At 38.6% G+C, this 13,579-nt stretch overlaps 1 protein-coding gene across 2 annotated transcripts in view; it reads right to left on the reverse strand.

Annotated features, from left to right (window-relative positions):
• The window catches only part of CSNK2A1 (casein kinase 2 alpha 1), a 57,798-nt gene that overhangs the window by 14,836 nt on the left and 29,383 nt on the right, over window positions 1–13,579 (reverse strand). Inside the window, exons 2-7 of one of the 2 annotated variants that reach the window (XM_006049567.3) lie at window positions 10,004–10,214; window positions 7,627–7,738; window positions 3,364–3,465; window positions 2,799–2,849; window positions 1,549–1,608; window positions 4–87 (exon numbers count right to left, since the gene is read on the reverse strand). In XM_006049567.3, the coding sequence (XP_006049629.1) occupies window positions 4–87; window positions 1,549–1,608; window positions 2,799–2,849; window positions 3,364–3,465; window positions 7,627–7,738; window positions 10,004–10,104 (510 nt within the window). In that variant the 5' untranslated portion in view covers window positions 10,105–10,214. The remainder of the gene's footprint in view (window positions 1–3; window positions 88–1,548; window positions 1,609–2,798; window positions 2,850–3,363; window positions 3,466–7,626; window positions 7,739–10,003; window positions 10,215–13,579) is intronic. The other variant, XM_044927775.1, reaches the window with a different exon arrangement.

The following is a 13,579-nucleotide window of genomic DNA, read 5'->3' on the forward strand; positions in this document are numbered from 1 at the left end:
TACCTTTCTGTGCTCATGATCAATCATGACATTATGGGGCTTGACATCTCTGTGCATAATCCCCATGCTATGGCAGTAATCAAGGGCCTGTGGGAGGAACATGTAAAAAAGGGAAGAGTTAGCTTGTATAAGAGATTTTTTTAGTTGAAGTCTTTTACTTTCTCTTCCAGCTTTCCTTCAAGCCCCACAACACTCCTGAGAGTCAAGGTTAGGACAATCAGCTCCACAGGTATTTTTCAGAAACTTGTGCAAACCCACAGACTCTAAATTCCGAAGACCTGTTTCTGCAGAGGTATTTCAACATCTTTTTTGTTAAAGACTCAAAATGTATACCAACTACATCGCTTCTAATTTCTCCCTCTTACCGAGAGCCTGGATTATTTTAATAAATATGAGCCCCTCAAAGGAAGAAACCTGACCTGTACTACAAACCTCTTATTCAAAGAATAGTAAATCTCTGGCAGCTAAGAGTCTACAATAGAGGTCGGCAAACCACGACGCTCCCATGGGCCAAATATGACCTGCTGTTTGTTTTTGTGAATGTTTTATTGGAAGGTTTTTATCAATGGTTTTATTGTTTAATGGCCATAACTATTTGCTTGCATGTTGCCTGTGGCTGCTTTCATGCTACAACAGCAGAGCTGAGTAGTGTGACCAAGACCCTGTGACCCACAAAGCCAAAAATTTTTAAACCATTTGGCCTTGTAAAGAAGTTTGCAAACTCCTGATTTATGACATCAAATACGATTTGAAAACCAAGTCCAACTTCAAGCTAGTGAGTGGCATAACTTCTGGAGTTTGCTAATCCAGGCCTTTAAGCCAGCTGAAGTCACTGGCCAAGTTTTTGTCCTTTCTGAAGGGCAATTTGGGTTCCTATGATACCCAGGGTTAGACAAGCATATCCTTAACTTTGTGAAGTCCTGTGTGGCACAAGACTGCATGAGCCAATGAAAGATAAAATACTGCTGCTGGCATAGTTTCTCTGGGGTACTTCTATAGTTCAAATGTAGGCTTTACGTCAACCCTCCTTTAGTAAGGCACTAGTCAACTCTTAGCAATTTTCTTACCTATAAAGCTGATCTTTTGAGTACTGGAAGCAACGTATTTGGTGATCCCACTTTAGAAATCAAAGCTCATTCTAAATCAGCAACTTCTAAGCAGAGATTCACACAATCCTTAGGACAATGGCTCTTTAAGGGTTAAGTCAAAGTTTACTGTTTTATTTGACCAATTTTAAGTGAAATAAAGTATACCAGAAGCCAGTACATCAGGAATTATTTTTGATAGAGATTACAAATATTTGTTAAGGAGTCTTTTAACCTCTCTTCTAAATACCCTTTCCAAAGCATTATAAATTATATTCCTACTAGACCCTATCTTTCAGTCAGCATGAGTTCTGATGCTATTAGTTTATTAAGTAGTTACAGAAACAGACTCCCCCACCCCAACATATTTTACAAAGTCAACCCACTGGCTTTTCTAGTCATTTGGATTATTTAACAAAGGGGAGATCAATCCAAAGATATTTAATATTCAAGAATTCCTTACCTTTAGAATCTCATACATGTAAAATCGAATATCATAGTCTGTTAACGTCTGGTACAATTGCTGTTAAAGACAAATGCAACATTTGAGCCATGAAATAGTACTGAAAGGAAGGCAACTTCTCATCCTCATTTGTAGTAATTCAAATCAAGACTTGGCTCATGTAGCACTGTTCTAAGACCTGTCTGTTTACCAGTCTCTACTTCTCCAACATAACATTAACTTTAAAGATATACTTTGGGGTTTCAACTCTATATGTAAAAGTGAAGAACTACTTAAGCTCATATTGTTCAAACTATAATCTACTTTTGGAAGCATACCAATTGATATTTGCAACATGCGTTGATACACATTTTCAGCTTAGTTTTGTTTTTCATTTACTTCCAGATCTTCTCATAAAAGGAATGTGGGCAAATACATAACCTCCTTAGTAGGGAATTAACCCACCTTTGGTCTACACAGTCATAGCCACTGCAGATCACCAGTGGGTACGCAGATGGCTTGCTGCCAAACACATCAGGACAATTTAACAGAATATTTCTGTCCCAATTTGAAAGTAAACTTTTCTTCCTTGTTTTTGTCCTCTCAGCGTAAGAATTCAATCATTTATTGACATCCAACATTCTTGATACTGGACTTGTGCAAAGGCAAATCAAATATTTCTGCAAGTTAAAATCCAAGAGAGTGCCCACATTCTTCTACTGTACTGGAATTGAGAATTATTTGAAACTGGCTAAAAGTCAGAGATACCTATTGCAGGAGTTTGTGTTTTAGCAGAATTTACTACCACTCTTTCTTTCCCATCTATCTCTTTTTAAGATCAAGAGCCTAAAGTTTCTGAGGAATTCTAAGGTATAAGCAAGCAGTCCTGGCTTTTATATATATACAATATATTCCTTCTGGAACTTTGTCATTTTTAAAGCAAAATGCTGTAAGGCCAGATCCTGATTAAACATGAGCTGTTGCTTTCATTAAGTTTGACATCAGTGAGAACTGTCAAATGAATGGTAAACTGTCAACTGGTGACAAACCTACACACTGGTCATTAAAGAGCATTAAACAAAGAAAAGAGCAAAATACAAGATGTGGAAAGTGGGCACTGTACAAGAGTATGTCTATTTTTAAATTAATACTATCAGGATGAAAAGCTCTTTTAAAGTAAGTTAGAAGGATGCTCTTCTAACAGTAACATCCCTAAAAGGTTTTTTATGTGGCCTAAAACCCCGCTTGAAATGGTTGGTTATACATTATACCTTGAAGTCTGTGTTGTTTACGTGTTCAAAAACCAAGGCGGGAGTTCGTGACTAGGGGAAAGAAAAAGAAAACACACATTAGCAATAGACCTGGCAGCTTTAGTGGGCACAATGTTTGTGGACACTACATGGTGAATTTGGCAGTCCTCGCCTCAGTAGTAGGAAACCCTCTATTGCTACAAGCCCTCCCCACTCTGATTATCACCACACTTAGGTCACTTTGGGGATGGATTTCAAACAGAAGATATGGAGCTGAAGTCTCACCAGGCTCTAGGCAGCCCGACAATGCGCCCATCGCCCATCGGCATCGGACCTGAGTTTGCAAAATGGATTAACACATTTCAGTTTCCAGTGCTATCAGTCTCTTAGCCTAGAAGAATAAGAAATAGTCTGTGGGTGGAGGTCTCTTTGAAAGAAAGACCCGAACTAGTCAAATGGTATAACTGATTAAGCACTTTTAAAGCAGGACTTAATGGCAGAGGGAAGAACAGAAAGAGCCCAGCTGTGCTCAAGGTCAAACACCACCTCAGCCCTTGTGGGCCTTACTAGTGCCTACTATACTCACCACAGGGTCTTTTACAATGTCTGCCAGTGTGATGATGTTGGGACCGCCTCGCAAATTCTCCAAAATCTTTATTTCACGCTTGATTTTCTTCTTCTTTACTGGCTGAAAGGGTAAAAGTACATCATTAAAAACAATTATTTCAGGATATTTCAACGGGTAGTATAATACACAAATGGCTTGCTTATGAACTCCTTGAAGGAAGGAAATGTGTCAGACTCATCTCTGAATCCCCCTCTCCTAGTCCTGTGCCAGGTACTCTGCAGCTACTTAGCAATACTGAATTGAAAGAAAATAAAGATTTGTACTCCAAACACCTGAACTCTGCAGAATTAGCATTTAATTCTGATGATCATTCTTTATGTGTTAACATTAGAATGAAACACAGGGCTCTTTCCATTCCTTCCTCTTAAGTCTTATTAAACACCCTACAGAAATGAAGGAAATCAAGACCAGTAGCAAAGATGGCCAAACTATCTTTGTGTAGTATAACCTTTTCAGTTAAATGTGGGCCTGGGAGTCAGATTGCCTAATGTGACTCCTACTTTCATTACTTGCTAGCTGTGTGCTTATGAGCAAGTTATATAACCTTTCTAAACCTTTCAATTACAGGTAAAACGATCAGTAAGAATACTTATAAAATTATTGCAAGACTCAAATGAGACATCTAAAAAGATCTCAGAATATGGCTGAGACATAATATCTGTTTAGCTTTATAACCAATATATCTTTCCTATTTCTTTGTCTTCACCCATCATTTCTACATCTGTTTTAGTACAGAAATTGCTTTCATTTTTCTGAGAAGGGCTGTGGTCCAAATGCACCTCCTCTACAAAGTCTTCTTTCTAAACAGTTAAAACAGTGCTGGTCCAAATACAATGCAAGCCACATGTGTATTTTATTTTTATTTTTCAATCTATTTTGGCCATGCCATCAGACTTGTAGGATCTTAGTTTCCTGACCAGGGAATGAACTCAGAGGTCATGGCAGTGAAAGGACGAAGTCTGAACCACTGGACTGCTAGGGATTTTCCCACATGTGTATTTAAAATATTCTAGCACCCACATTTAATATTTTAGGGCTAACAAAAAAAATATCCACAATCTTATCATTTCAATATTTAAATCAATATAAAAAATTACTAATGAACCATTTTATATTCTTTTTTTGGTACTAAGCCTTTAAAATTGCTGTATTTTATCCTTACAGCATATCTCAATTTGGATCAGCCATATTTCAAATGCTCAGTGTGACCTGTGTCTGCCACAATGGACCATGTGAGTCTTTCCTATCAGTTTTGGTCACCTAAGGCTACTGACACACAGTATACACTTCTTAGAAATTATTGTAAACATATAATATCTCTTCTTTAACAAGACTACTGGTTACTGAACTTTGATGATCAACCTGGAGTTTTTAATATACAAACTGTACAGACCCACTTAATCAGAATCTTGAGAACAGAGCTGGAGAGCTATTTTTAGACATTTCCCAGGTTGATGATTTAGGTCTAGGGACTACTCAACAATACTGCAGACTTTTTAAACCTTGAGTTCTAATCACATGGTATAGCAGAAAGGAGAAAGTTTTAGAAACAGACTGTCCTCAAAACCTGGCTTTGTAGTTGTGCAGCTTTGGGAAAGATACTTAAGTATTTCTGAACTTTACACCGGTCTTGCAGAATTGTGATGTCAATACCACAGCTAGAAAAGGGCCCAATGTGGGGACTTCTCTGGTAGTTCAGTGGCAGAGAAGTTGCCTGCCAATGCAGGGGACACAGGTTCAATCCCTTGCCTGGGGAGATTCCACATGCTGCAGAGCTACTGAGCATGCATGTCACAACTCCTGAAGCCCATGTGCCCTAGAGCCCATGCTCTGCAACAAGATAAGCCATTGCACCACAACTAGAGAGTAACCCCCGGTTGCCATAATTAGACAAAGTCATGCACACCAATGAGGACCTTGGGTGGACAAAAAGTAAAAAAAAAAAGTCCAATGCAAAGTAGGCATTCAATAAATGAAAGCTATTTTATTAGACTAACCGTGAATTCCATTTTTAATTCAATCCATGGACTCAGCCTTGCTTCTATTAGAATTCAGTACACTGGGTGGGAAGCTTAGCTAATTTTAAGTTTTCTTTTTGCTTCAACTATATCTTTCTCATCTGCTAGAGTATCTAGGAGATGTTTCTCCTCTCCAGGAAAGTCAAAGTGTTAGTTGCTCAGTTGTATCTGACTCTTTGCAACCCCATAGAGTGTAGCCTGCCAGGCTCCTCCATCCATGGCATTTTCCAGGCAAGTAAACTATAGAGTGGGTTGCCATTCCCTTCTCCAGGGGATGTTCCTGACTCAGGGATTGAATCCGGGTCTCCTGCATTGCAGGCAGAATGTGTACCATCTGAGCCACCAGGGAATCCCCTCTCTCCAGAAACTAATCCATTAATTTTTCTGTTTTCTACTACTTGCTATATCCCTACTGCTGGTTGATGGCAAATACCTCCTGGTTTACAAACGTTTTTCCTATAGAATCCTTTAAAATCTATAAACTTACAAAAGCTAGTTTGTGATAAACCAGGCAAGTCACTTAAACCCTAATTTAATGTGATCAATGCAAATTTTGTCTTAATAAATGGAAGGAGATTTAAATAAAAAAATCTTTCCAAACCACCCATCACTAAAGGCCATTAATGGCTCCCAACAACCTAGAAGAGACAAAAATTGTAATTTTTAGGCTGGAAGGGAATGCAGAGGTTATCTTTTCCAGGTCATCACTAATTTATTCTCCCTTTCCAAGTTTACTTCCTATGTAAACTTCCATATGAAACATTTCTCTCACTTATTTTTTCCTCTCTTCTTATCTTGTGCATTCTAGATTATGTTTCCCTCCCACCCTCCCATGCATACCAATCCAAATCTTCCTCACTCAGGCCCTGAAAACAGTTTCAGAGACCTTTTCCCAAGCACCACCACTGTCTTCTACACAGTAAGACTCACTATTTGTGCCTTTCATATGACTCTAAATGATCTATCACCTCAGTCTATCATATATTTTTGTGTAGGAATATCATTTTATAATTAATAGAACTTCGGTCTCCAAAGTATGTATCTATATACAATTTTGTGCTTGATCCTAATAACTCTGAGAAAAACAGGTAAAGCCAGACTATCTCATTTTCGCAGATAAACATGTCTTAAAAAAACAAGTACCGTGGCTAATCACTTTTAAAGTGGGATTAGAATCTAAAAGTCTGGATTTCAGCCTAGTTCTCTTTGTACACACAATAAGATATAAATACTTAAACCCTCTGGTTCCAGAAAGGTACACCAAAACACCCCAGAAAATTCATAGGTGCTCTGTGGGCTTTTTAATTTTTGAGGGAAGCACCAGTTACTACTTGTGGTCTGCCAGTCACTGAGCACACTACCAGCTTGAGGTAGTTCAGCTTCAAAATTACACTGCACTACATTCTCTTTGATGGCATATCTTTGTGAAGCTGGGTTTTCAGCAGTTGCTGTGACAAAAAGTATTATGCAAAAACCAGTGTGGAACAGGAAATGAGGCTACCGATGTCCAGTGTGATTCCGCCATATGAGAAGCTGTGTAGCGACGAATAGGTATACATATCCCAATAGTAATTAATTATAGTGACAGAAGAATACAACAAAATTACTTTTCTCTTTAACTTCATATGTATAATTTTTTAAAAGGCTACCAAGTTGAAACAGAAATACTATTTTTAGTTATTTGAACTTAAGAAACAAACCTGTTTCATTTGGCTTAGGGGCATCATCAAAGTTACTGAAGCAATATGGGTGCTATAAATTGAGAACGTCTGGGGCCCTCTGCTTCTCGTGTCAATTATGGAGGCGCTTCTGTGGTAAGGGACTGTATGCTGAGTTCCTGGCATATGAGAACGTCAGGCCCTCTGCTTCTTGTGTCAATTATGGAGGAGCTTCTGTGCTAAGGGACCGTATGCTGAGTTCCTGGTATGTGGCAGTGCACAGCGCAGTTGTAACTAAAGCAATCTGCACGCCAGTAGCCCACAGGCCAATGTGGCCTGTAGAGTGTTCTTCTGTCTGACTTGAGTCAAAAAACTGCTCTTGCTTCAGTTTCCTGATTTGTCAAATGAAGATAATCTCTTCTATCAACTTCAAAGGAACAGTAAAATAAAGGCATTAAAAGCACTAGAAAAAAAAAAAAAAAGCACTAGAAAAATACCTTCAAATGCTACTTAAAACCTCTGAATTACAATCTTTTTGTACTTACCTTGAGAATTTTAACAACAACTTTTTCATTATTTGTGATGTTGATGGCTTCAAATACTTCACTGTATTTACCCCGACCTAATTTTCTAACCAGCTGGTAGTCATCTTGATTTCTGGGAACAAAAAGAATCAAAGTTACAATGATTTATAAAGTTCAAATTATCAAGTACTAATTCAATTTACAAAACTGTCAAATGTCAGTTGCTCAGTTGAGTACGACTCTTTGCGACCCCATGGATTATAGCCGCATGGATTATAGGCTCCTCTTTCCATGGGATTTCCCAGACAAGAATACTGAAGTGGGTAGCCCTTCCCTTCTCCACCCAGGGATCAAACCCCAGCCTCCTGCACTGCAGGCAGATTCTTTATCATCTGAGCCACCAGAGAAGTCCATACAAAACTATACCTAGTAGAGTAAAAGAAATAAGACTATTTCAAAAACTCCTTAATTGGTTTCTTTGTATTTTGTAAGTTGGCCAATTAAAAATGTGTCTTCCAAATCCCAGAATTAAAAAATTTAAGTCTTTCAGTTATTCTTTCAAATCCCAAGCTGTTTATATTTCTACTGACATACCACGCGTAGATAGCTTGTACTGGGGTTTGTTATGTATGTTTATCTCCAACAACAGACAGCTTTCCCTTGGAAAATAATTTTTATTATATTCCTGCCCCCCACAGCCTTGCCCACTGGTGGCATCTAGCAAGAAGTCAACATGTGCTGTAAGAATATTTCAATTCAGCCACACTTTGGGAGTTGCTGATTTTTAATAGGTCTCTTTGCAGATAAGCGGCTTTCAAACATATAGGTCTGACCGCCAACTTGATCTCCAAGGCTCTGAGGACAGTGCATGTACTGGAGTTTGCAAACCACATTACAGAACACGAGTCAGAGTCTGGTGTTCCTCCCGCTACCTTCACCCACATTCCAAGACCACAAAGCAACATCTGAGGTGAAAAGGAATAAGGGAAAATGCCAACACTTTTTCTTTGTCTCTGCTTACAACTTAGAGGCGTTTGCTCTGAAGAATGACAGCCTTTTCAATAAGGCCTAAATGCTATTTACTTCTGCTGTGGACCCTTGAAAATCCAACATGTAAAAAATCCACCATTCATTTTCCTTAAGCAACTATAAAGAAAGTGAATGAACAGAGAAGGCAAAAGGTACTACGGACAATGGACAATATAATAATCATCACAGGTCTAGGGAAGGAAGCTTAGTTCTGGTTGAGTTCTTTTCCTGTGGAGGGCCTAGAAGATAAATGCAACCAAGCAAACAGCACTAAGCCAAAAACTCAAAAGGGTTGTTTAGTGTCATTTAAGCAGAACTAAGCACACTGCACTTAATTTGAAGACAGTGGCTGAAATTTCTGCAGTAAAACTCAGATATTCCTAGAGTCCAAAGCATGTGATATAAAGGAAAATTAAGATTATCAATAACACTTATTGGCACTGTACCACAGTTCTTGATGGCATCTTTGAAGCACACTGTGCTTCCTTGTGCAGAGGCAATATACCTACTGTTAAGAATTAATGGCCATCAACATATTAATCATCAGGATTAAAATGATAAATTTAATGACCTATGATAATTTTTGAAGATTGTTTGTAAACACTCACATGCTATGAAAATCACATGTGGACAAATATAAAATGTAACATATAGGAGCTGCAGCTTTACTGAGTTTTCAAATTGCTATCTTTTGTATTTGAATATCAAAATAATTTTATCACAAAACATACAACCCGATCAGTTTTAGTAAGTACACACTATGCTGGGACAAGATATGCAAAAATCCAGATGAGACTGCACAGAGGATTAGAAGGGCAAATATAGCTAGCTGTTCAGGCAGACTGAAACTGTTCAGAATGGAAAAGGGGCTGAATTCCATGTTACACATGGCTAGTCTCATGATAAGGGCAAATGTTTTAAGATTTTAATTTTGCTTCTCATCAGAAAGAGGACACCTTTCTGGAGAACTGTTTTATCCATCAGTATCATCATGGGACAACATTCTCTGACCTCAAAAATTCTTTTATGTAAGAGTCTAGTATTTTCAAACTCTCTCAAGTATTAATTCTCATCTAACTGCAAAGCCTTTAGCTGAGCAAGCTAATAGGTAACTCTTTGTTACCAGCTTTATATATATATCAGAGAAAAAAAAAAATAAAAGATTGAAATAATTTTTAAATGATAACCCATCAAAACTGTTAATTTGCCAAAGCCAATAACCTGTTTCTTTATTGCAGAAGAAACCAAAAACTGGGTTCAATCTTGAGGTTTATAAATGCAGTCAGGGAATTTCTGACGTAAATTACTCAACAAATTCACCACAGTCAGCCCTTTGGATGAGTACAGTGAAGTGAATGGAAATTATTACCCCCATTCCACCACATGTGACTCGTAATCCCAGTACTCTCGGGGTCTGTGTGTATTAACATCTGTGTAAACTCTGGCTCTGCTTGGCACGGGTCCCGACATGTCAGACAGGTTGGCGGACAAAGCTGGACTTGGTATCTGGAGAGCTGGTAGTCACTGTGTTGAGAGGCAGCTGGGGAGTAAGACCTTGTTTCAGACCTGTTTTCTTCAAACTGCAGAAACAAAACACATAAATGCCAAGGAACCATTTTTGAAAAGCATATGGGAAGAAAAAAAGTCATCTTACAGTAATGGTCTCAAGTATACCTCAGACTCTCTACTGGTTAACCAATGAATGTATCCTAACTGTGCCAATCAGTATTTCCTAAAACATGGGGAAAAAGTAAAACAACAGAACTCCAAGAAACATATCTAAGCCTATACTGGCCCTGATCCTATCCTACAAAGTAGCCTGTTACCTCCTCATCAAAAGCTTGGATGCTCTTGCAGTCTGAAAGCGAAGAATGGCATTGAGGTTACACCCATCACCATTGCTACTATTTACACATTTTACAAAAAGCTTTCAGCAGTTTTCTACAGCTCAAAGAGGGGGTGCTAAACGGCTCTAGAATGGTGGCAAAGTTGAGTATTAACCTTAGTCTTACTCTAATATTTGATGAAACCAGGAAGGGAATAAACACTTGCTCTCATACATCAAAGTTCAATGTTATTTTATTATTTGGGGAACCTTATGTAATAATCGATAGGCTAGTGATCATCATTTGAGAAATACACTTCATTAAAAAAACATTAATTTTCCCCTGATTTAATATATGAGCAAGCTTAATACAAATTGGTAATATATATTGGCTGAACTAACGCAAAATTTTATACCCAGGAAAAGCTGGTGAAATTTCAGAAACATGCTTTCTACCAAACCAGTAAAAAATGAAGTCTCTTTCATCACCAACCACTCCAATCCAGTTATCTCCATTCTCTAAGAGTCCTATAGTGTTTCTTGATTCCCTTAACTCTGCATTTAACAACAAATGTATTGAGGGAACCCCCCTGTTTGTTTGATGGGACACTGTCCAATGCATAAATCTGAATAAACACAATCATATTAAAAAAAATGTAATGAGTCTCTAGGCCGTGCATATTTTGGCCTAGATTGTGTAACCTCAATCTAATTACAAGGAAAACACAAACAGAAAATGAGGAAGCTTCTATTAAGAAAAGTCAGGAGTGGGGAATAATATACTGTGCTCTCCAAAAATGTAAATATTATAAAAGATAAAGGAACCTAGATAGCATATTCAAAAGCAGATACACTACTTTGCCAACAAAGGTCCGTCAAGTCAAGGCTATGGTTTTTCTAGTGGTCATGTATGGATGTGAGAGTTGGACTGTGAAGAAGGCTGAGCGCAGAAGAATTGATGCTTTTGAACTGTGGTGTTGGAGAAGACTCTTGCGAGTCCCTTGGACTGCAAGGAGATCCAACCAGTCCATTCTAAAGGAGATCGGTCCTGGGTGTTCTTTGGAAGGAATGATGCTGGGGCTGAAGCTCCAGTACTTTGGCCACCTCATGTGAAGAGTTGACTCACTGGAAAAGACTCTGATGCTGGGAGGGATTGGGGGCAGGAGGAGATGGGGAAGAGAGAGGATGAGATGGCTGGACTCACTGACTCAATGTACGTGAGTTTGAGTGAACTCCGGGAGTTGGTGAGGCCTGGCGTGCTGCGATTCATGGCGATTCATGGGGTCACAAATAGTCGGACACGACTGAGAGAATGAACTGAACTGAACTGAAAGAGACATGGCAACTATATACAATGTCCTACCCTAGACTAGACTGTATCCTGTACTAGAGGGGGAGAAATGCTATAAAAAACAATACTATCAGGTCAAATGACAAAACTGGAATTTAGACAGTAGGTATGTACAAAAGTATACTTACACATGATAAAGCAAATGGGGTAACATGTTCTTTGTACTATTTTTATTTTGCTGAAACATGTTATTTTTAAAAACTATTGTAAAATATATATAAAATTTACCAACTTAAACATTTTTAAGCATACAGTTAAAAGGCATTAAGTACTTTCAAATTCTTGTCCAATCATCACATCCATCCATCCTCAGAAATTTTCACCATGCCAAACTGGAATTCCATACTCATGAAACACCGACTCCCTCGTCCCTGCACTCCTAATAACCACCATTCTATTCTCTCTCAGTCTGACTACTCTAGGTAACTTATACAACTGGAATTGTAGACTACTTGTCCTTTTACATTTGGCTCATTTTTTTCATTTAGCAAGTTCATCCATGTTGTAGCATATGCCAGGATTTCCTTCCTCTTTAAGGCTGAATATCTCCATTGTACATATATATTTTGTCTATCCATTCATTCACCAATAGACACCTGAGTTGTTTCTACCTTTAGGCTATTGTGAATAATGTTGCTAGAAAAAGTGATGTACAAATATCTTCTGGAGTTTCTGCTTTCAATTCTTCTGGGTGGAATTGTGGATCATATGGCAATGCTATCTTTAATTTCTTGAGGAACCAGCACACTCTTTTCCACAGTGGCTGCATTATTTTATATTCCCAACAGCAATGCACAAAGATTCCAATTTCTCCACATCCTCTCCAAGTAATAGCTTTTTAAAAAAAAGAGCAGCCATCTTAACAGGTATAAAGTAGTATCTCATTGTAATTTTGACTGGTACTTTCCTAATGATTAGCGATACTGAGCACTTTTTCAAGTGTTTATCGGCCATTTATCTTATTCAGAGATGACTATGCAAGTATTTTAACTGTTTTTTCTTTGCGGGGGGGTGGGGGGGGAGGGTTAAGCTGCAGATGGTGACTGCAGCCATGAAATTAAAAGACACTTACTCCTTGGAAGAAAAGTTATGACCAACCTAGATAGCATATTCAAAAGCAGAGACATTACTTTGCCAACAAAGGTCCGTCTAGTCAAGGCTATGGTTTTTCCTGTGGTCATGTATGGATGTGAGAGTTAGACTGTGAAGAAAGCTGAGCGCCGAAGAATTGATGCTTTTGAACTGTGGTGTTGGAGAAGACTCTTGAGAGTCCCTTGGACTGCAAGGAGATCCAACCAGTCCATTCTGAAGGAGATCAGCCCTGGGATTTCTTTGGAGGGAATGATGCTAAAGCTGAAACTCCAGTACTTTGGCCACCTCAAGTGAAGAGTTGACTCACTGGAGAAGACTCTGATGCTGGGAGGGATTGGGGGCAGGAGGAGAAGGGGACGACAGAGGATGAGATGGCTGGATGGCATCACTGACTCGATGGATGTGAGTCTGAGTGAACTCCAGGAGTTGGTGATGGACAGGGAGGCCTGGCGTGCTGTGATTCATGGGGTCGTAAAGAGTCGGACACGACTGAGTGACTGAACTGAACTGAAGCTGCAGAAGTTCCTTATATATTTTGGACATTAATCCCTTATCAGATATATTATTTGCAAATATTTTCTCACATTCTGTGATTTGTCTCTTTTTAAAAAAAATAATTTTATTTACTTATTTTTTGGCCGTGATGGGTCCCGGTTGCTGTGTGGGCTTTTCTCTAG

The sequence above is a fragment of the Bubalus bubalis genome, chromosome 14 (assembly GCF_019923935.1).
Source record: "Bubalus bubalis isolate 160015118507 breed Murrah chromosome 14, NDDB_SH_1, whole genome shotgun sequence".
In the NCBI taxonomy this organism is placed as follows: Eukaryota; Metazoa; Chordata; class Mammalia; order Artiodactyla; family Bovidae; genus Bubalus; species Bubalus bubalis.